The 23,700-nt window shown below is 40.9% G+C and overlaps 1 protein-coding gene across 4 annotated transcripts in view; it reads left to right on the forward strand.

Annotated features, from left to right (window-relative positions):
- MAD1L1 (mitotic arrest deficient 1 like 1) overlaps positions 1 to 23,700 on the forward strand; it is a 369,315-nt gene that overhangs the window by 16,849 nt on the left and 328,766 nt on the right. For all 4 annotated transcript variants that reach the window (XR_008973123.1, XM_057416961.1, XM_057416962.1 and 1 more), the window contains exon 10: positions 19,289 to 19,375. Coding sequence is in view for 3 of the 4 variants with exons in the window: in XM_057416961.1 (XP_057272944.1) it covers positions 19,289 to 19,375 (87 nt within the window). In the remaining variant the exon portion in view is untranslated. The remainder of the gene's footprint in view (positions 1 to 19,288; positions 19,376 to 23,700) is intronic.

A 23,700-nucleotide genomic window follows, 5' to 3' on the forward strand; every position in this document is an offset into this window, starting at 1 on the left:
GAATGTGACATACAGCATATGCTGGAGTATTGCTCTAAGCTCTTCTGTGCTTTGTTCTCTTGTTATGTTTAAAATATACATTATTCTTCAATTTCTGCAGTGCCTTAGGTTTCAGCTTTCTGTGACAATGCTTTTTGTGCGTGGTGGAGAGAAAATGTTCCTTTGTCATCTCAATATGTGAAGCTGCAGTTTGTTCAGAGGAGTCAGAATGCAGTTTTAGGAGACTTCAGGCCATGTCTGGGTTTTGTAAAGGAGTGAAGTATTTAAATGTGATGTTTGATGTCAAATCTGTGCTTCAGCCAGAGTTTAGGCTTCTCCCATTCTTATGCTGTTGATCCACTTAATGCTAATGTCGTGACAATCTGCATGTCTTTGTATAGATCTTCTATAATACTGTAGGTCTGTTCCTGTCAGTACTTCACTGAAGTGCTGGACAAAGCTTCCTGCCAGATTTTCCTATCTGATATTAATTTTCTCCCCAAAAGCTGTACTTATCTCTGATGTTCAAAAATATTACTGTTCTTTCTCTTTGCCATTAGTGCTTTTGTTTCCATTTGAATATATCAGAGTAATAAGTCTTTGAGACTAAAGGAAAGATAAGGAAAAGTGTAAAACATAATGGATGAACACCTGATATCCAGGCAGACCAAGGCTGTAATGTATAATCGGAGACAGAAGTAAGCAAGCTCACATCAAAAAGATGTCTGTCCTTGCTTTGCATTTCAAAGCTCTGGGACTAGTTAAAGAAACTGTCTTTCCAGGATCACAGATCTGGTATTCTGGAGGCAGAGAAAACTATTGAACAAGAACTTAGCACGTTACCCATCTTTGTTGCATAATTTGAGGAACTTTGGTAGTTTGCCTACAGGAACTGTGTGGAGAATAATGATATCAAAGAAAAGATGGATGGTTCTTACCAGGGGAGTAAGAACTTTACTTTGGAAGATGCCAGTAGACCCTTTGAACTGGAAAATATCACTTCTTTTTCCATCTCACTTCCATTTTCATTGTTTTTATCAGAATATAGAACGTTGTCCCAACTTGAATAGAGTCACTTCCCAAATCAATAAGTTTAAGGTGCTTTTTCCAGTAGGAGCAAAAGTGAGTTTAGAAATGTGTGCTGGTGGTATCTTCCGATTTGTTTGCTACTGGGGACCCACCAGTCAGATGCTTCTAAATCAGTGTTTGAATGCTGTTGAAAAACAATTGGCTGAAAGTAGCTTGCTTTCTTCCAGCATGTAGTGACCCATGTTATATGTAAATGGCTTGAACTTAGGTGCTCACTCTGCTGTGAAGGAGAAGCTTTCAGAAATACAGAGGCTTTTATAAAGAGCCACTTTTCCTGCATTAAGCAGTCCTGTTTGCCTTAAAGTGAAATTATCATTTAAATAGCAGAGACTAATGAGCAAGGGGATGGTTTGCTGCTGTCAGAGAACTCAAAAAGCTCATCCTTGATTCTTATTCAGCCTCTCATTTGGCCATTTGCACAAACCCAATATCACTGTAATCTCTAGTTCATTTTTAATTTCACCTTTGCATTTCCATTTCAGCATCTGTCAGTGTTTCAGTTCTAAATTTTCTTTTGACATGCTGTGCCTTCCCTCTCCCTTAGACGTGCAAGGAATCTACCTCCTTCGGTGGATCAAGGAGTACCGAGGTGGATTGTGCCAGACTAAGGTTTTTTTTGTCTGGAAACTTGATTAACTCTATCAAATAAAACACAATAGATCTTATTTATTTGAACTTCACTGAAATACTTGCTCAAGAGAGCCACTTGGGAAAGTCTAAACCATGCAGGAGAAGATGAAAATTAAAAGAATTATTATAGGGTGTATACGGAATTATTTAGGCAGGGATAGATTTAATATTGTTGAAGGGTAAGTAGAATTCCTCAAAGATTAGCCTTAGGATCTACTTTATTTAGTATTTCCGTTAATGGTTTTGGTGCAAAAATTTGGTGTGTGCTGATAAAACTTGGCTAGTGATGCCAGGTTCAGAAGATTTGTAATTACCCAAAAGCTGGATGTCAGATCTGAGTGCCCCAAAATTCAGTGAAACAAAGTATAAGGCTCCATGGAATTGGGAGTGGAATACAAACTTCTTTTGTAAAATGCAGTATGTGCAGTGGAGAGGACTAGAAGAAGGGCTCTGTACTTGTTTACAACAGGATGCCTGTTAATTCACATGCATAGGATGCACCAGAAGAAAACTTCCAGGAAGGTGGAAGTCTTCAAGTGTCTCTGTAGATGGCCTGGGGGATGCTTCTTGGAGTTCTGGTCATACTGTGAAGGAAGATAGTGGGTGAGTGCAGAAAAGGGTTGCTGGTAGGAGCCCAAGAGCCTCCTGAGCCAGTGGTGAGTGGAAGGACTGGCCTCCTTTAGCAACGGCTGGCAGGAGATGGAGAAGAGTTTATTTCCAATGCTGATACGAATAGCTCAGGGATCCTGTTTTCAAATGGAGCTTTCTGTGGGGTTAGAATAGCTTGTGGAAGGTGGAGCCAGGCCTTTTCAGCAAGATAGAAGATAAAACGTGCCCAACTATTTCTTGTAGCCAAGGCAGTTAAGAGCTGGAGGTGTACAGAACCTTCTTTCCTTCCTTGCCGCTGATGCAAAATGCAGGGAGTGCCTTGGCAAGGCTTTTTCTTGTGTGGTGATTATTGTGTTTGTGTGTTTGGGCACTTTTAGTGTTTTTCTTTTCTCTCTAGTGGCTGCTGACGCACTAAGATGTGTTCTGCACCTATTTTGATCATTACCTGGCAGTGAAATGTTTGTTCTAATGAAGTCATGTCTGTTGCACAATGGCATTTTGTAAGAGGATGATACGTTTTGGAATAGTGTGTTAGAAACCTCTGCACACTGAAGCAGCTTTCAAGTTTTACTGCCTCTTGCTATGAACGGAAATGAGATCTGACAGAGAGCCTGACCTTTCAACAGCAATACTTTTGGCTTTTCTAGAAAGGTATTTACTTGATTTCAAGCATCTCTTCTTTCCCCTCTAGTACCACTTTGAGTCAGTCCTTACAGATTCTCTATTCTCAACTCTTTTGTCAGTGAAGTTTAACAATTGCTATGCCTCTTTCTGGGAAGCAGTTGGCAACTATTGCAAGAACTATGTTCTATCATGCATTGTTCTTTTTGGAATTGCTTTTGAGTTCTCATTACTTGTTTAAACTCTCTTCCAGAGATGCACTGATATGAACAGTGTAGTGAAAGGAAGGCAGTTTTTTGGGTAGGAAGAAGTAGGAAATTCTGGATTTTTCTGAGTTGCGCCTTGCTGACCAAGTTAACTTCTTTTCTGTTCTAATGACCCAAATCATCTCTTTCTGTGGTACACATAATGCTGTTTAGTGAGGGCTTGAACTCATAGAATCACAGAATATTTAGGGTTGGGAAAGACCTTAAGATCATTCAGTTCCAACCCCCTGCTGTGTGGACAGGCATCTCACACTAGACCTTGAAACCCAAGGCTCTGTCCAGCCTGGCCTTGAACACTGCCAGAGATGGAGCATTCACCACTTGTCTGGGCAACCTGTTCCAGGGCCTCACCACCCTCCTGTTGACTTTTCTAAGGAGGACAGAAATAGAATATCTGGCTTTAACTTGGAATGTGTTGAGTATCAGTATGCTCAGTTAGAGGAGTCAGCTCTTCGTCAGTTTATTTAGACAATTTTCCTTGATAACCTCACAGCTCTGCTATTGATTTACTTCAGAAGATGATACTTTAACCTGGTTATGAATTTATCTTTTAGTCAGCTTTGTAAGTACATTTACACATAAAATTTCTGCATCTTCTTTGTATTCCTAGGGCCAAAGCTTTGTGGCTTCAGGTGGGTTTCTGCAAATATAGCAGCCAAGGTTGGTGGCATCAAGCCTGTTTTGTGACAGGCCTTTCATTTAGGCCTGATGGTTTCCAGTGTGACTTTGGCAAAGACATCATCTGCCTTCTAGATAGCTGGCCACTTGTCAAGGTCACACAACACCTATTGGCTCACCTATCTCAAATAGCTGGCAAGGGAAATGCAATTGGCACTTCTTAATAACTGATCTATTTGGAAGGGTGGTAGAGAGGAAGAGTGAAAAGTGCTCTGAATTTTTCTTTCCAGTTGGGTGGACAAAGATATTGGAAAATGCATGTGCTCCCATTTACGGCTTATGAGAACTGCTGAAATGTGCTGTTTCTCAGTGTCAGTTTTCTGACTGTAGTTACATATTGAGAACAGCTTCTTTCTAAAATGTTTGTCTGTTTCTTGAATCCTGTACACTTGTTTTCCATGATGGTGTGTCTAGATCAGTAGAGTTTCACGGAATGTCAGGTTGGAAAGGAGCTCAAGGATCAGCTGATCCAATCTTTCATGGCAAAAGCATGGTCTAGACAAGATGTCTCAGCGTCCTGTCCAGCCAAATCTTTAAAGAGTACCATGTTGGGGAAGAATCTGGAGGATACAAAGCAAATCCTGAACTTTGCTTTAGGGTCAGCCATTCTGCTTCGTGTTTCCATGATGAATGTTAAGTATTTGCCAGAAGTCACTTTCATGGACAATCTCTAGTACTGTATGATGTTAGTAGATAAGTGTCAGACTGATCTGGTAGTACACAGTGTTAAAAGAGCTACACTTTGTGTCTAAGATTGTAAGGGTTACAGAATAAATATTTGGCCCTTAAGCATTGAAACGTCAGAAGGGTAGTTCCCAAGGTTTTAGCATTCATATCAGTCCATGGATTTGTGAGGGAGAACAAGATTCTTTGGTATTACTTTGGGATTCAGATGCCCAGAGAAGCTGTGGCTGTCCCATCCCTGGCAGTGTTGGACGGGGCTTGGAGCAACCTGCTCTAGTGGAAGGTGTCCCTGCCCATGGCAGGGGGTTGGAACTGGATGAGCTTTAAGGTCCCTTCCGACCCAAACTATTCTGTGATTCTATGATCTATGGTGGAGCTAAATCACTGCATGCAATTTGATGGAATTGTATCTGTTGGGAATCTTGCCAGCAGCCTCAAATTGCATGTGGGTTTTCATAGGTTTAAGGAGCTGTCTCTCACTAGGTTAGTTCTTGTCCTTTTCTGTGCTTCACTGGAATCGTTCTGGTTGTGTGTAAGCTGTCCCCTGCATTTTTCACCCTTCCTGTGCTAGGGGACTTTAAAGGACTCAGCTGAAATGAGAAGGAAGTAACTACCTTCTCCTCCACAAACTGCTGTGTCTGTCAGAGGCAGCTTGAGGGCTCAGGTTGTCTTGCTGTTGTGGAAGAGCTGCAGTTCCCTTCTGTGTGAACAATAAGCTTTGTATCTGTTTGTACAGTAATGAACTGCTTTTGTTTCTTTCAGAGCTATGCTCTGCTGTCTGGAGTCTTTCCATTGACAGACAGCCCTTGCCAAATTAATTTTATTTAATTATCTCCCAGGGCTAAGCTTGAATACATTTGGCATTAAATTCCCTGTTTCTCCCCTCTTCTGAACGAAATGGACTTAATATCCTTGTTAAAATCTGATTAAAACTAAAATTGAGTTTTTTGAAGTCTGATTATCCCATGAAATGGAATTTTTAAACCTAATAATGAATGGATTTGCATACATTTTGAGCATCATTGAAAAGAAAGTTGAAATAAATTTATTAATGAAATTTTCTTCTGCTGTCTCTTTGGGCCATGACGATTGCTGGCAAGTGAAGTAGGAGAAGAGAAAGAGAGAATAAAATCCCTCCCTCTTGAAATAAATCCTCTTCTCCTCCCAAATTAATTCCAGGGCTGGTTTGACCCTGTCTCATTTCTATTGCTCTCTGCCACACAGCCCAGTTTAGATAATTGATGGGTTTTCAGAGGGTAACTATACAGTTGAGCTGGTTTTGTGTATTTAAAGGCTTTGTGTTTTCTGAAGGGAGGATGTGGGGGCAGCATTTGTTTCAACTATTATGCTCTTCCCCATCATTTCTGAGGTAGCCCTGATACAGAATCAATACGCAGGTCTCATTTCTCCTTTCTGAGAAGCTCTATGGTTGAGCTTTTATTCTAAGCCTGATAAAAAAATGGATAGTTTTACAGGCTGTGGTGAGTGTGCACATGGGATTTGTGATTGTTTATGTAGTTCCCTGGGTTTGAAGCAGAAAGTTTCTTTGTAGGATAGATGTGAATCTTTCATTATTGTAATTGTGCCCATTCTCTCAGGGTTTTGAAAGTAAAAAAGGATGGATGTAGCTTGCCTGAGCTCAGTTTCAGAGGGCAGCCAGATGCTTGTGCAAAGAGGTATTGATTTCACATGCGAAACCTTTCTATATGTTTTTTGCACTGATTGAATAGTTCAGGAGATGTCCTGATATGAAAGGCAGCACTTAAAGATGTGACTGCTTGTATGTTTTGCTCAGTCATCCTCTTACTAGGGGGATCTAACAGAGGAGCTTACAAAAAGCTCTTTGCACACATAAGCATTAGGTACAGGAATTTCAGAACATTTCTCTGTCATACGTATTTGTATGAAGACAGGCTGAGAAACCTGAGGCTCTTCAGCCTGGAGAGGAGAAGGCTGCGTGGAGACCTCATAGCAGCTTTCCAGTATCTGAAGGGGGCGTATAAGGATGCTGGGGAGGGACTCTTCATTAGGGACTGCAGTGATAGGAAAAGGGATGATGGGTTAAAACTTAAACAGGGGAAGTTTAGATTGGATATAAGGAAGAAATTCTTTACTGTGAGGGTGGTGAGGCACTGGAATGGGTTGCCCAGGGAAGTTGGGAATGCTCCATCCCTGGCAGTGTTCAAGGCCAGGTTGGACAGAGCCTTGGGTTACACGGTTTAGTGTGAGGTGTCCCTGCCCATGGCAGGGGGTTGGAACTGGGTGACCTCAAGGTCCTTTCCAACCCTATATGCTGTGGGCAGATTTTTGTTTTCCTTGCAAAGACATTATTGTAAGTGTGGTAGAAGAAAAATTTAACAGTTGAGAAATCCTGATCTTGGTGCATGACTGTGCAAAGAGTAAATGCTAAGCATGTGCCAAATGTTCTCTAAGCATCTGCATTTGCAAAGTTACTCTGAGCAGGGGGATTTGTTTTCCATATGCCTTTGTGATTTTGCTTTAATCCTGTATTTGCAGAGGTTAAGTATGGAACACAATGGATGGAGGTATTGAGTTCTACAAGAAGTGCATTATTGTGGCACTGTTTCTTTGAGATGCTTCTGAAGTGGAGGGTTTTATGAGGGAAGCGGCAGATCAGCAGAAGAAGGAGACTTGAGCTGAGTTTGGAGAAGACTTTTAGCTGGCAAAGGCTCAGGTTATTCAACAGAATGGTTGAAGTAAATAAAATATTTTCTTGGTAGCATAGCAGGAAAACTTGAGAATTCAGAATTAGGATGAAAGGAACTGAAGTGGCTCTGCACGAGTGACTTTGAATCATTTTGTGATTTAATGGCTGTGGCTTTCATTTGTGCTTGCTCACGGAAACTGTTGTCCAAAGTAGATCTCTTTAGCATCAAAGTTATTCATACAATAAGTATTATATAGGACTGCCATTTACACTTAAGTTATAAATGCTTGGCAGTATCTCCACAATCAAGCTCAAGTGGTATCTGAAGAGTTTGGAATGTCAGATGTATCTTTTTCTCAAGCGTGGAGCTGTTGTACTGCAGTCACAGCAGCAGTGAGCAGAATCAGGAAGCTTCAAGGAGATCTCCAGTGGGGGTAGACATGGTGAAGACTTCTAGAAGGTTGTTTTTGATTCATTTATTGTTGTCTGGTTGATTTTGTACTGTCTGTTCAGCAAAGAAAAAGTAACTGGTGGCGGGTAGGCCTGTATGCTGTATTGTGCAATGTGATGAAATAAGATCTTGAAAATGAATGTGCATGCAAGGAAGGATGCAAAAGTGGTGTGAAACAGGGATGTTTGTTTTAATGGAGAGAATCGAAGCTCCTTCTCTTCTGTGAATACATTTCAAACTTCCGGAACTTTGCTGTCTCATTTCAGTAGTTCCTCCCCTGGCAGCTTCCAGCATTGAAAGTGACCCAAGCATGATGACAGCAGTAATCCAAGGTGGTGTCAAAGTGCTTGTGACACCAATCCAGTCCGTATCTTAATCCCAGTCACAGGAGCCTGTAGCAGTGACACAGGGAAGTCATAACTACTGTTGGCTGCTCTGACCCCTGTGGCTGATGCAGGCACCAAGCTTGTACCAGTTTTTGACAGCAGAAGGAGAACAGTAGTTGCTGAACTGCCACTGTTTGTATCTTTAATATGATCACGCTGTTGCAGTACCACTTTCTATGAACAGGTCTCAAAGTTTGCTTCTGTTTCCTTCTGACATTGTTTGTGGATGATGTTGATTGGGGTTTGGCTTTCTCAGCAAGTTTATTAGATCTACTTACCTCTGACTGCTTTGGAATGCTCTAAGACTCAGTTATCTTCCCAGCCTTTGTTCTGAATGTTCATCGTTCTTGATGTCCAAACTTCTGGGCTATATAATCCAACTCTGGTTTTGGGAATGAGAGACTGAGGGGTTAGTTTCTTCTTTTTCTGTGTTCTGAAGGAAGAACTTATTATTTCAATCTGTGCTTATTGCCAAGGCTGAGGGCTACTGTTTTATTGTCATGGTATGTCAAGCGACTTGGGTATAGCAGCCTTCCAATATCTGAAAGAGGGCCTACAAGGATGCTGGAGGGGGACTCTTCATCAGGCAGTGTAGTGATAGGACAAGGGGTGATGGGTTTAAAACTAAACTGGGGAAGTTCAGGTTAACTGTAAGGAAGAAGCTCTCTACTGTGAGGATGGTGAGGCACTGGAACAGGTTGCCCAAAGAAGTGGTAAATGCTCCATCGCTGGTAGTGTTCAAGGCCAGGTTGGACAGAGCCTTGGGTGACATGGTTTAATGTGATGTGTCCCTGCCTATGGCAGGGGGTTTGGAACTGGGTGATTTTAAGGTGCTTTCCAACCCTAGCTATTCTATGATTCTGTGATGCGAGGTGCTTTATAAGTGCAGCTTGCGAGATTGGGATGTTAAGGGAAGAAAGCAGAACTTCAAAATGAAACGAGATTGATGCACTATGCCCTGGGGGGAGAGTGGTTCTGAGGGCTGGTGAGGTTGGGATTTTGAGCTGCCTGTCTGTGGTACTGAGGCACCAGCACCAACCACAGCAGCAATATCGTGTTTTGGGCTCTTCTGTTCTGACTTGTGTCATCTGGTTTGTACTGGGACTGCAGTGTTGAAGTCATGCCACGTCTCATGTTTATTATTAGATGCCTGGAGCTGATGTGTTAATGGGCTTCCATAAAACCTTCAGTCTGAAATATTATTTGTCCTTCACTTTGAATAGTAAATTTTTAGAAACTTTAAAAAAGAAAGAAAAACTTTGAGAGAGAAGGACTGCATTTGTGCAAAGTTCTGAATGCTTTTTTCAGCTAAACAGTTCAAAGAGCGCATCTCACTAATCAGAGGAATATTTCTGTGTCCCTGGGGTGGTCACAGTGTTTTAATTGGAACTCGGGCTTCTTTGAAGTCCTGTTTAAATCCTCCCTGAGCTGGGGGAGAGGAAGTTTGAAGGCAGCACTGTAAATCTGAAATGTCTTTGGTTTATTCACATGTGTCTGGGGACGCGTGTAATTCGTTTTCCTGCAGCTAAGCTCGCTTGCCAGCTTGTGGACAGCTGAGTGAGAAATGTGCTTCATTAAGTGGGGAGGCCTGAGACAGGCAGTAGAGGTTAGAGATACTGAGCTCCTGTGCTGGTGGATTTGTTAAAACCAGTAACTGAGCAACAGGCTCTGAATGGGAAATGAACTCGGTGGGAAATGTTGTGATAGCCAAATGAGAGGCTAGACTAAGCAAAAACCTAGGATTTAAACTCATGTTTTAGGATTAACTTATTAAGTATAGCACTCAAAAATAGTGTTGCATACTTGCATTTGGGTGCTTTACAAGGTAAGAAGCAAAAGATTTAGGGTATAGCTCTTGCATCTGATGGCTTCAGTCATCCTTTCAATCAATATAGCCTTAATTTTACTTACATGAGAGTTGAATTAGATATTTTTGGGTGTTCCTGTTCAGATTGCTTAAACTCTGTACCTCAGATTCTAATCATAGAATCACAGAATGGTTTGGGTTGGAAAGAACCTTCAGATCATCCAGTTCCAACCCCTTGCCATGGGCACGGACACCTCACACTAGACCATGTGGCTCAAGGCTCTGTCCAGCTTGCCCTTGAACACTGCCAGGGATGGAGCATTCACAACTTCCTTGGCCAACCTGTTCCAGTGCCTCACCACCCTCATGGTAAAGAACTTCTTCCTTTATATCTACCCTGAACTTCCCCTGTTTAAGTCTTGCTTTGGTCTGGTTTCTGGTGAAACCTGGTCTTACCCTGAGTGTATTACATACATACTGCATCCACCACGAATGAAGCCTCAGTGGTAGCTGATGCCTGTGTGCCATTTTAATATAAATAACTTGTAGGAATATGCAGCTACTGACAAGACAAGTATGTCCCTGAGGCATTTTCTACTTTATTTGTTCCACTATAAATTTTCTTGATAAATACAATCATTTATCAGCCGTCTGTGTTCTGTACATCAGCAAGGTTTTTAACCTCCCCCATTTACTGAAACTAGGAGTTTTCTGCTCCTGTCAGAGGTGAGACGTGTGCTGTGAAAAGCTTTGAAATAATCTGTGCTTGAGTTTTATAGTTCTTAATTAAAGCAACAGGCTTAACTTCAATTTTCTGTCTGAAAGATATTGATATTCCAGCTGAACGCAGAAGCAGTTCTTTCTAAAACTCTCATCATAAATTTACCTGTGACTGATGTTATTGGGTGATATTAAAAACCCAGTTAAAATAACTTTACTGTAGATTACAGTTGCAGGTTAAAGTGGGCATTCCTGCCGTGAGATTGAAGAGGTATGTGATTGTAATCAGAAGTAAATAAGAATAATATATGGGCTGTTAAATCTACTTTTATATAAAAGTACCTGAGAATACGGTCTAGACTCTCAGAAGGACCTTTAGGCTGTCAGTAATAGTATTTCCTCTTGCTCAAGATTAGGGATTTTGTGTTACTGCTGGCTAATGCTTGCAGCTGATAAGAGCCTGGGAAAACAATGTGATCAATAAAGATGTTGAAACCAATACAGTAATTTAGGGACATTAATGTTCTGCAAGTTTATCTCAGGCAGGCTTCAAAAGAACAAGACTATCAATTTAATGAGATCTGTAAAACAGCCAAAAATACATATCCTGTCAGTATATCGTCTTGGTTACAGTGTTAGCTTCCTTTTTATCAGACAGAAGCCCTGCTTATCTATAAAAATGATGTCTCTGTGTTAGTGATTTCCATGTGAGTAGAAGTTATGGGTTGTGGGGGTTTTTTAAGAACAGGGCATGGTAGAGCGTGCTTTGGTTGTTTTGAATATGTCAAGCAGAAATAAGAGGTTTGGAGTCAGTACTTTTTGTATCTTATTCCTTATTTATGCTACAAATCATTGGCTTTTTTTTGCCAAAACCCCAGTGAGTAGCAGCTGAATGGAGAGCTGAGGATGTTTTGCTCTGTACCATGTGGTCAGCTGTAAACAGCAGAGCGATTAAAGGCCGTTCCTGTGGGTTAGCAGCAGTACAAATTCAGCTTGTGTGGGGATGTATTTGTCATTAGTAAGAGCTCAAGATAGTTTACTCTGTTTTTCTAGTTAATTCTGTTTCCCTTGCTCCTTATGTACTTTCTCTGTGGTAGAACATCTTTTTTCTGTTTAAGGCATGGGTTTGTTTTGACTCTTGATGAACTCCAGTCTTGACAGTACTAAACCAAGTCTCTGAGAAATAGCAAACAATTACTCATCAACACCAAACCCCAAAATGCTGACATGCTGGTGGATCTCTTGCAATATAAGAAGCTTGACTTCTCACCAGCATTTGAGAGCCAGACTGACAGTTCATGCATGTATCTCACCCGTGAGCCCGCTCATTGCTTTTTCCATATGCCTGATGTTACCTGTCTTGTTGAGTGTAGCACTGTGAGCTCAATGAGAGCTTGAGGATATGTTTTAATGAGAAGACAGCAGAGTCCCTTAACAGCCTCTTGTTGAAAGGGGGAAGCTGGTTCAGACCTTCAGTGACAGAAAATGAACTACTCAACGCCAGTGACTGCCACTTCAGTGGCCACATGCAATTAGATTTGCTCCCCTGCTCTTACTGAACTGCACCCAGAGACAAGAAGCCTAGAAGCCTACAATGATGACTTGTGTGAGCTGGATCCCTTTTGGTAAGGCTGTGTAACAAGCTCAGCCATGTGCTCTTAAAACTTTTCCCATCAAATGATAGAAAATTACTTTTGCTTCATAATGAACTCTGAAAGCTCTAAATTGCAGATCATGGGATTTGGTTTGCCGTGACCTGACTTCTAGGAGAAGATTAAAATAAGTAAATAAAGAAAGAAATCTGACTTTTTTTTAATCTTCCCTTCCAAATCATCAGGTTTGACACTACTATGTATGCATTCCCTCTCCTTGGTCTATTAAAGCCTTTCACTTGTAAGGATACACTCAGCTACACATTGTATGTGCTTATGGAGTTCTAGTGGTTTGTCCTATGCTTGCTGTTAGAGCAGCGGTAGGGGTGAGAAAGGAGTTTGACGGGTTGAAATGGCAGCCAAGTAATTAGTGTTTTTCAAAAGTAAGAATAATTTTGTCTTGCTGAGCTCTTAAATACATCTTTAAAATAGAAATGAAACTTGAAAGATCAGTTCATATGATGCCATATTGTTAAATTCGGGAGGAAAATTACTTTCTTCTTTTCAAACCCCCAAAAGTCTATTGACTGGAGTCTAAGGTAGTTTTCTTCCTTTTTTTTTCCTCCCCTCTTCAAATTCTGTCTTGATTGGATTAATTGCTAATTTTGCTTCAAGAGACATATCAATTGTCTTTAGAATTGTCAAGACACTTGTTTGTAAGAAAGCATTTTAAGTGTTTGTGAGTTGTTGTTCTCCTTCAAGTGCTTAATGGGGACTTTTGCTTTGGTAGAGAGCAATTGGATTTGTTGATTCTATATACGCAAATATGAGGTTTCCCTCCTAAATGAATGGAACCTCAGAAGCTGAGATTGCTTATTGCTTTCAGTTTACTCTTCAGGTTTCCTCCCTTCACTGTACATAAAACACTAAGCGTGCCGTTATTGGAGAAGCAGTCTAAGGTATGCCTTAAGTTTGCTTTTCTGACAGCACTTAAAAACTTCCTTTGCATGAATAAAGGTAAGTGATTGCTCTTTAAAACCTTTTAAAGTGTTATGAAACACTAAATATGTCCTATTTGCATAGGAAATGTTGGCAATCTATTTTTGTGAACAATGCATGTAGCAGGTTCCTTAGGATATGGTTTAGTTAATGTAGTCAGCAGTAGAAAAGGAAGATGTAGGCATGTAGGCATTAACAAATAGGTGTAACTACCTGCACTGGAGTTTGGAAGGGCTTTTTCTTGCAAGAGAAGTCCTGTTGTGAGACTTGATTCTCAGAACTTCCAAGGCTGGATTTCAGTGACAATGTTTTCCTCTAGCCTGGCAAAGGGGAGCTAAGGTTTGCTCTCAGGGAGGTGATGCATATTTTGAGGGGAAAATGATGCGCAGCAAGATGCATCTTCTGATACAAACTTTGAGTTAATATGACCAAATTAAACTGAAGAACTCCATGTTGCTGTATCTTGGGAAGTCTCTATGTGCTGTTGCGATGAGTGCTATTTGCTGTACTTTCTTGAAGGGCACGTTGTCACTGGAACTGAGCTGCTTTTGGACTTGCTGGTGAAGTATGCGAAATAAGTGGGAGTCCTGTAAACCAGAGATAGAGGAGTTAAAGCGGAGCTCAAATACACAAAAAGGGTGTTTGGGAGACTCACTTCAAAGGCACAGGAAGAGACTATTACAGACATCCCAGAGCCTTTCTAATCACACAGAAATATTTAAAACAACTAAAATGCCTTTCCAGAAGTCTTCTGTTGTTGTCATGTTATCAGGCTGTGTTTGTTCTTCAGATGCTGTTGTTTTCCTGCCTAGGAAAAAGATTTTCTGCTTTTAAGGAAGAATTTAATGTCCTTCTTGGAATGGAGAACTTAAAAATCTTCTTGTGTTTCTTGTACATAATACAAGTAAGGAACAAAATCTGGCTTTTATACTTTTAGGAGACTGCCTTTGAAAACCAAATCAAACTAAAATACAACAAAAACCCCACCAAATGCAAAATAAGAGGTATTTTTCTTGGAGTGAAGAGAAAGATGTGCCCTCCCTTTCTCTGCCTGATTCTCTTAACAAACCCTTTACTAAAGATGTCTGTATGTGGTCCTTGTCAGTTAAATATCCTTAAGTGTAAATGAGTTTCTGGATCCAGTTAAAATTCTGTGCCATGACTCGGAATGTTCAATTTCAATTTAGTAGGACTTAGTTGAGACAACCAAATCTGTGTCATCGTGTATTCATACCGAGTTAAAACTATAGAGAGAAGTAGTAATCCAACAGGCTTCCAAAAACTTTGTACCATAAATGTGTTATTAGTTTGGCAGTTTCAAGCAAATTTAACTTTTAAAAGAAGCACTGAAGAACTTAGTCCTCCAAAGTGTTGACCGAGTGCCTGGATTTCTGTGTAGTTTTGCTTTTATCTTGTACTTCCACAGTTTAATGTCAGATATGCAGCTACAATCAGACCTCTTGCTTTGCTGTGAATTTTGAAACACTTGATAGAAGCAGTAAGAAATTGCTTACTAATTCTAATAAATTATAAATTAAAAAATGTTCCAGTTTTTACTTTAACATCTTCATCTGCTTACTGAGTTTTGGCTTAATGGTACTTCAGCAGCTAATTCTCAGTGTGTAACTGTGCTAGTTTATACCGAAACGATAATGGAACCTGAACCAAGACAGTTCAACAGAACTTTCTGCAAATGCCTGTGAACTGTTGGCTGTGTGCATTAAAAAAATGAAGGCATAAAATACTGTGTAAACCATTTCCCCTCTTAAAAAAAGAGTACCAGGGCTGCCTGAAAGGCCCTGAATGACTTGGATGGGCATCCCATTAAGTCAATTTTTCACTTCATTTTAACAATTTTAGGCTTCTATCATTCTCAAATTGCTTCTTTTCAAACTATCTGCACTTCAAAGGAAGGCAAAATGCTCTGGTTAACAGCAGTTTTGTCCCTCTCCTGCCTTGCTGTGCTGCTAAGCTATGCTGCCTAATTTGCTCCTTGAGGGAGCTTGCTTGTTTCCCTTGCTCCCTTATTTCCCAATTAGGCTTAAATTTTCCTGGTTTGGTTGGTTTTAAGTGTTTCTTCAGTGTTATTGCAGAAGGAAGTGTGGTCTGTGAATGGGTTGGTGCACAGAGGAAGAGCATTTGGCTTTTGGCTCCTTGTGCCTTACCCAGGAACTGAAGTCAGGGATTTAATCTCCACCTGCAGTTTAGAAGCCACTTTGTTCTGCATGTTATCTTTATAATGACATAGCATGTAATTCAGTTTTAATAACGTGCTGCTCTTGAATCGTACTGGGAAGTGTTTCATTTACAGGATTTTGCATGGCTTATGCAAACTTAAGTGTGGGTTTTTTTTCATGGTTCATGATCTCCAGTGTTACATGGAATCATAGAATCATGCTGTAGTTTGGTTTGGAAGGGATGTTAAAGCTCATCTAGTTCCATGAGCAGGGACACCTTCCACTAGACCAGGTTGCTCCAAGCCCTGTCCAGCCTGGCCTTGAACACTGCCAGGGATGAGACATGGGGAAGGAAGACGTTTGCGGGTTTGCAGGGGAAGCATAGTACACAAAGCAGCAGCTTTTCAAACAGGTATGTTTAGGTAAGGATAGAGTTTCAAACTTCCTTTAAGTAGCTGTGGCTATTCAAGTAGTACTGGTAAGATGTAATGTCATACAGATTCTCCTGAAGCAGACTGCTTCTCTTTTTCATACTGGCTTTGATAGCAAGTCTTCCATGGGGAACGAACAGAGCTTTAGCAAAAATGGTATTCAGCTAGCCCATCAGACAGTGACTTTCAAGGCCACAACATGTTACGTGTGCGTTGGGGTGCTGTCATTTCTCTCTTTATGCAGCATTGTTCTCAGAAACTTGAGAAACAGGAGTGTATTACAGTGATGAAGGGTGCTTGGTGCTTGCAGTGCTTTGGAGTTGATCAGTTCTCTTCAAACTGAAAGCTTGTCTGCTTTAATTTCATCATGCAAGCAGTGTCATTCCTTTACTTGAACTGTGTTAAACCGGCTTTTGCCGAATCGTCTGTGATCAGGATAGGATGTAGACCTCATAAATAGGCTTTGAAACCTCTCGGGTTTAACAGCAGGGTGCATGCAAGAGGTGTCTTTGATCATTTGGTATGATTTAGTTTTACAGAAAGTGAACTCTTCTGTAGAGGGGGTGAATAGCCTTTGACTTCATTTTCTGTTCTGTATCTGTGCTGCTCCACTTTTTTAAAGAGAATAGTTTCTAATGGCAATGACACATCCTCCAGAACTAAGTATAAAGCTGAACCTGCCAATTGCTAGAACTGCGATTGGAAGCTGCTTATTGATTTGAATTGCTGAACAGATGAGCACGAGTGGTTTTCATTGGAAATCTGTCAGTAGCTATCATTACTACAAATCTGTGGCTTTTAGAATCCTCTCTTTTTCCTATTGGGTTAATTTCAGTTCTCTATCTCAGTCCTAGTACCTTATGGTAGGAATTTCTGAGAAAATGAGAAAAGAAAATCAAGGCAAATATACTTCTTTTCCCCGCCCCATTTAAAAAAGTATCTGTGCAATTATTTCATTGACCAAACACTTCATTTTCATATTTCAGGGACCAAACACTGGGGTTGGGGACTGGCACTCCACATGGCCAGAGAGATGCCTGATACCAACTATCCTTGTGATAAATCTGCTGTATTTGGATGTATTATGAGAGGTTTGGAATGGCAGTTTTCAGAGCCTTATTGACTGGCATTAGATTTTACAGAGGTTGTCTCTACTGAAACTGGTATGTCTGCTTACAGCTGCTTTTTGCCAAGCAGACTGAGCATACCCCATCCATTTCTGCCTAATGTTTTCTGGGTTTTAGCTTCTGATTACTCCAGTAAGTGAAGGAGGATAAAGTGGAAAGGTTAACATAGTGATTTTTTGCCCCTCATCAAAACTAATACAAAGTTGCCTTTATCCTTATGTTCTCCTTCCCTTATGTCTAGATTTTTCTGGTTAGAAACTACTGTGAAAGAGAACATCTGTTTCCTTAATTTATGGAAAAAATCTTGAGTCAGAGGTCTTCTTCCTGCAGATAGAACCAATGTTGAAATCCGATTTTAGCTTTAGAGACTCCTCTTCTAGGTTTTTTGCTGTTCATTCCCCCCGCTGCAGACATCATAGAGCATGAGAAACCAACCGTCTTCCATCATCTGGCATGTGTTACCATTTAATTCTTCATTTACGTACTAGTAGAAAGACCCTGGGTGGTCCAGCTTTGCAAACAAAGTTAGACCGGTGTTAGATTTGAGCTCTTCAGAGCCGAGATTCCAAGAATCCAGTGTTGTTTTTCCCTTGCTCTTGGGTTATATGGAGATGTGGCTTGCATCGGGCTGGGCTGAATTAGTTTTTCAGTGTTTGCTCTAACGCTCAGCCATGGGGTAACCCTCACTAAAAACATGGGGAACTGCTTACATTAAAAATCCCTTCAGGCTCAGCTTCAGGAGTTTGAAGTGCGTTATCTGGTACTGCAACATACTTGAAAACCCAGGTGTTGGTTTAAAATTGTCTTGTGTCTGTTACCAGAATGTGAAGTTTAGATGGTTTAGTCAAGCCATCTTCAGGTTGGTGTCTTGGTTTCTTCTCATGGTTTCCTTGGCCATCAAGTGTGGTGTCTTTGAAGGATAATGTTTCATGCTGTTCTGACAGGTCTCTGACTGCTGCAGTATGTGTCTCCATTGCCTGAGGGGAGACCACATCCATCTGTTTTATAATATATAGATGTTAAAACTTACATGTAACACAAATGGGTATTAGAGGCTTCACAATTTGCTGAGGAAGGCTATCAGTGTGCAGTTCTGAGAGCAAAACCAAGGAACCTTTGAGCTTGGATTTCCAGAATTGAACCCTGACTGTCTGCATCAGGTCAGTGTTTAAGCGATTTTTCACCTGGCTGGAAGTGACAAAGAGGAAAAAGTGGTGGCTTTCTGCATGTGCATATTTGGCGGAAAAGTGGCATCATCACAGAAATACCATCTTTAGTCCTACGTTTACTCAGAATCCTAATGGTCAAGCTGGAGGCACATCTATCTACGTGTTCAGTTTTTGGAGTGGCAGGAGCCTTGTTGCAGGGTTGCATTTGAATACTGTAAATCTGATCTGACTTAATTTCATCTGCCATCAACAGTGAAGCCTTGACTTGCATCTTGGGGGACATGACAGAATGAGTTTCTACAGATTTCACTCCTGCAAAACTTGCTTGATCCCACTCCACTAGCTTTCAGAATTTGTCACTGGATTTGATGGAAAAGCAAACTTATTCCTGACAACTGCAGAGCTGTTGCTAGCTGATCTGTAGCAGTCTTTGATCTCTTTGACAGGAAAAGGTTATCAGAGTGGGATCTGAAATGTTACCAGCAGCTGATGGATTATTACTGATGTTTTCCCCCCATGGCTCTGGAGTCATGGCTTATATGAAGGCCTCTGAACTCAGCATGTTGGTAGTTGTGTGGGCACACTGCTTTGAGTCACCTGCGATATAGCTGAACCTCTGTGCTATCAGAGGGTGTTCAGCAGTAGCCAGAGTTGTTGAATTGTGCAGTCTATATGTACATTTCCTCTTTTTCTTACCCTGTTGGTAATAATCCTGTGATCATGCTCCACTGAGACTCTGTAGTTGAACAGCAATTAGAGTAACTCTGGGTGTGCTCACCCCTGTGTGTTTGTGCTGAGCACTAGGATGGGGAGGAGGAGATGAACGCCCCTTTGTATGTGTGTTAAAAACAAGTAGTATGTGTTCAAGCAATAAGCTGTCTGGTCATCTGCTATGAATTTTGTGCAGGCTGCTTGCTTTGCAGATTTGGTCTTGCTGCCTCTGGCTTTAAGAGTTGGTTTATGGGTTGAAGTGCACAGTAGTGAGATGATGTGACTTGGATGGTGATTACAGCAATGGCTTTAAAATTTAAGCAGGCTTTTACTTAAGCAGGGTGCAACTCTGTTGCTTTGAGGGGCTGCAGCAACTTTGGGCTGATGAAATTGCTTTGTCTCCTTTTGGTGAAACCTTTTTGTGGTTATGTATGGAACACAGGTTTTTCAACCAATGATTTGTTAAAAGTTTCTATTTTGTTTTAATTGCGTAGGACACCGGATGATCTCTCCAGGCAAATCGTGGCCCTGCAGCAAAGGGAACTTGTGCTGAAAGAGCAGAACTCTACCATCACGAGCAGGTGGGTGATACCAGTAATGGATGCTGCTAGCAAAACATTGCTATATTAAATAGGATAGAAAGAAAAGTAGGACTGCAAACTGAGAGAACTGCTCTTTAGATTTCCTTGCTGTTCTGTGGAGCTCTCTATGCTATTCTTTCTCATGTTGATGAAGAGTTTATTGCTTACTTAAGTCCTTGCAGGAAGGAAAAGATGAAGGACTGTGGGTGGATGCAGTGAAGAGTTTATCCAGCTTGATTTTATGAGCTAAAGTGTTCACCATAAGGGGAAGTGAGCTGCTTTCCCAGACCACTTCATCCTGAAAGGGAATGTCAAAGCAAAATGTGCAAAGTAGCCATCTGTATGGATAGGGGAATAAGAGATCTGAGCACTGTGATTTGACTACCTATAGGACCAGTTTGTGTAGATGGTAGTGGAAAAGCCTTGTTTGCAGTTTTGGTGGCAGAGTACTACTAGGCTTTGGGAGGAGCAGTCTGTTTATAGGGGGAGATCTGTATTTCAAGCTAGAGGCCGTTTAAGCCTTTGTCCTGGTGGAGGAGTATTTGATAGGGGAAATGCCAGAGCTTAACTTTCCAGACTGCACTGGATGCTCGTAGCATTTCTTAACATAGTTCCGTAGAGTGCCAGAAAGTGCTTCTCATTCTTGGTGCACATACTCTTGCTTCCCTCACTGGTTTTATTTCCTTACATTAGGATCCCATTGTCCCTGTTAAAAACAATAACTCTTTTAAAAAGGCTCTTGGACTGTTTGCATTGCCAGGTTGTTCACTGACTTGTCTGAGCAATAGAAGTGTGGAGAATTTGGTGTAAATGTATTGAATGTAAATCAGTCAACTACTAAGTGAGCACTGGACAAGCACTCTTAGTTTGCCTTGGGCTGCATTTGCTAATGTCTCTTGAGGTATGTGGTAGATCTTGGTTCAAGAGGTGATCCTGGTATGGGCTCTGCCTTACTAGTGATGGGCAGGATTCAAGCTGGGTCTTAAAAAGCTTTGTGCGTGCTGCTGCTCTTAATGAAACTGTTCAGTTGCAAAATTGTTTGAGCCAAGTGTAAATTCCTGTGAGTGCAGCCAGCCAAATTGGTCTATGGTTTCTGCTAAGAACTTTAAAAGGGTGAAAAATACCTCACCAGTATAAAAAAGACATTTCACATATTAAAAATAAACCAAGCAAACCCTCAAAGCCACAGTTGATGAAATGATCGAATGAAAGAATGATAGTTATGCTTGAGTTCCTGATTTATATTTGGTTTTAGGCTGCTTCTCACAGCCTGTCAGAGAAATGCTTTCTCTAAATGTATTAATGGCCAAAGGGAATCATCTGTTGCAGAAGCCGTGTTTTGGTAGTGCCTGTTCGTGCTTGCTGTAATTGTGCCAATTTAGTTGAAAAATAAAAACATGATTAAGATTACTTTTTGATTTGAAGTGAAATGGGCTGTAAAGTTGCTTCAATTAAAGTTCTCTTGATGCAGTGCTGTAATTTCTGAAACTGATAATTTTGGCTCTCTCCTGTCACGTACCTTGTTCTGTCTGAAAACGGAGGCAATAAGATACATTTTTAAAAGCCTTTCATTACAGATGATTTGAAAGTTCCCAAGAGAAGGTCTTTGGGAATAAAACCTTGTTAAGGAAGCAAATCTAATTTTCTCTTTTCCCTGAATCTTTCCCAGATTTAGCTGATGGTCTTTTATTTGTTTCATAATTGTGGTCAGAATGGCCTGCATATTACAGTAACTTAATATGTGATCACAACTCCCTCTAGTGATGGAGCCCAGCTCTTATTCAGCTTTCTATTGTTATTTTCAGCCACAAGTTCTTTTGGCCTTAGTTGAAATGTGTCTTCAGTACTGACAGCACTATGTTTGATTTATGAAGTTGTTGGTTATGTGTGTATAGAGCAATGTACAGAACAAAGACAAAATACTTTTTGCCTACCCTAAGAAGCTTTGATTTCATTTTCTCCATTAAAATGAATGATTTGGTAGATGCTTAAGAAAACATCCTCAGAAGCTGTCATCTGAATTTAGTTTTATAGCAATGGAAAATCACACAGTCCTGGTTTACCTGTGCAAAATTAAGTGTAGCAGAAGAGGTTTGAGTGTTGTATTAAACATTCCCTAAATGGCTGGTATTGAGTCTTTGTACACTGCATGTGTGTCTGGTTGCCACTGAACTCTTAAACACAGGCAGAAGGGTACCTGGATAGGGTTTTTGTAAACTGATTGTTCTTTCAGTCCTTTCACTGTAGTTTTCTAGGTTTTTATTCCCACTGATGGTACCTTTCCCTCATTGCTTAGTGAGTGTGGTAGACACTTGCCAGCTCCTGTTTGTCTTGCAAGGTGACAAATAGTCACCAGTTTCTATTTCGTGAAAGGAGATGCTTGGTAGTGAAGCAGGAGCTAATTGCTATTGTAGCAGTCTATGAGCAGGACTTCAGAAAACAAACCAAGCACGGACAAAGTATCACAAGGGAGCAGTTTGCTTTGTAATGTCTCTCCTGGAAAAAAAACTGGAGACAAATCTAACCCAGCTGCTTTTCAGTGTCCTTTAGTTTACCTAGCATGGAAAGTTTTGCTGTTACGGTTTAACCCCAGCTGGCAACTCAGACCCTCACAGTCACTTGCTCCCTGCCTCCTCTGGATGGGGAGAGAATGGGAAGGATGAAAGTAAGAAAACACACGGGTTGAGATAAAGACAGTTCTGTAAGTAAAGTAAAAGCTGCACACACAAGCAAAGTAAAAAAGGAATTCATTCGCAACTTCCCATGGTCTGGCAGGTGTTCAGCCGTCTCCAGTACAGCAGGGATCCATCACAGGTAACGATCACCTGGGAGGACAAACACCATCACTCTGAATATTCTCCTTTCCTCCTCCTTCCCCCAGCTCTATATGCTGAGCATGATGCCGTATCGTATGGCATATCCCTTGACTTAGTTGGGGTCAGCTGTCCTGGCTGTGTCCCCTCCCAGATCCTTGTATATGCCCAGCCAACTCACCGATGGGGTGAGGAGAAGAAAAGTCCTTGTTTCTGTGTAAGCACTGCTCAGCAGTCACTAAACATCCCTGTTTCTAGCACAGATTTGAAACACAGCTCCATAGCAGCTACTGTGAAGAAAATTAACTCCACCCCAGCCTAAGCCAGCACATATGGTATACCAACACACTGGTAACAACGCTTTCCAAATGGCATATGGCTTAATTAAACAGACTAAATTTATTTTGTCTCATTTTTCCATTCTTGAGCTGCTCTCCATTTTTTATTACTGTTTATATTTTAGAGCCAGTGTTTCTGTTATTAAAAAAGCAATAGAGTTCTTCATACCACAAAAAGGCTATACTGCTGCAAATGAGCCCCTGCATTGATATTCCATTCCTCCTGCCTCTGGCTTGGGGGATCTGAAGGGCAATCTGTGTTTTGTGTAACTCCTGCAATTGCTGGTGTCTCAAGGCTTCCTAGAGATCAAATGGTAATGCATATCATATTTGCTGTACAGCTCCGATGGGATGCTTTCAGACACAGAATGACAGGACTGAATTTCCTGAATGGGGGGTTTAAATCAGTTTCTTTTAGCAGTGATTGTTTACATGTTGGAGTTGTGTAGGCTCCCTTGGAGCTTGCTATTTTTGCTAGGAGGGAAAACCTTCCTGTGGTGCTAGAATGGGAAAGAGGAGAAGCTCACTCTTCTACTGAACACATAAGTAGCAACTCACTTCTCCGCTTTGCAACTTCAGGATTGCTGAATAAAGTAGCTGAAAGTGCCATTAATAGTGTGAGATGGAATCTTACTGCTGTTTTGGAGTGTGTTGCTACAAGTTGTGTAAATAGAGTAAATTATACTTGCAGCAATAACAGCAGGAAGTATCCTGGAGCTTTAACTGCAGAACAAAGATAAGAACCCAAAGGTTTAAAAGCTCAAAAGAAGATTGCTTAGGGCCACCTTGATAACCTGCTGTACCTGCTCTGCTTTTCAGGACAAGGTAATGAAAAAAGGGTGTTTAATTAGTGGCTGAGTTGAACTATGCAGCTGTCATTAGTGTTAAGCACATTTTTTTCCCCCAGCAAATGGGTGCTATAGAAGTGGTACTTGAAATCTACTTTTTCAGGAAGAGTTGATAGTCATAGCTTGTAATATGGAAAGTTGGCCAAGCAGTTTGTAAGCTTTTGTCTTATGGAAAAATGATGTAGTAGTTACATTATCTTTTAAGAAAGAAAAGAGACATTTATTTTTCCAGAATCCTGTCTGCATATTTGCAGTCTCTGCAGAGGTTTCCTACAACAATCCTGGCAAAGCATTCTAGAATTTGAAATGTAAGGGAAAAATTCCCC

The sequence above is a fragment of the Pezoporus wallicus genome, unplaced genomic scaffold, assembly GCF_028554395.1.
Source record: "Pezoporus wallicus isolate ANWC-B61680 ecotype Strahan unplaced genomic scaffold, APGP_CSIRO_Pwel_v1 scaffold_7392, whole genome shotgun sequence".
NCBI lineage: Eukaryota > Metazoa > Chordata > Aves > Psittaciformes > Psittacidae > Pezoporus > Pezoporus wallicus.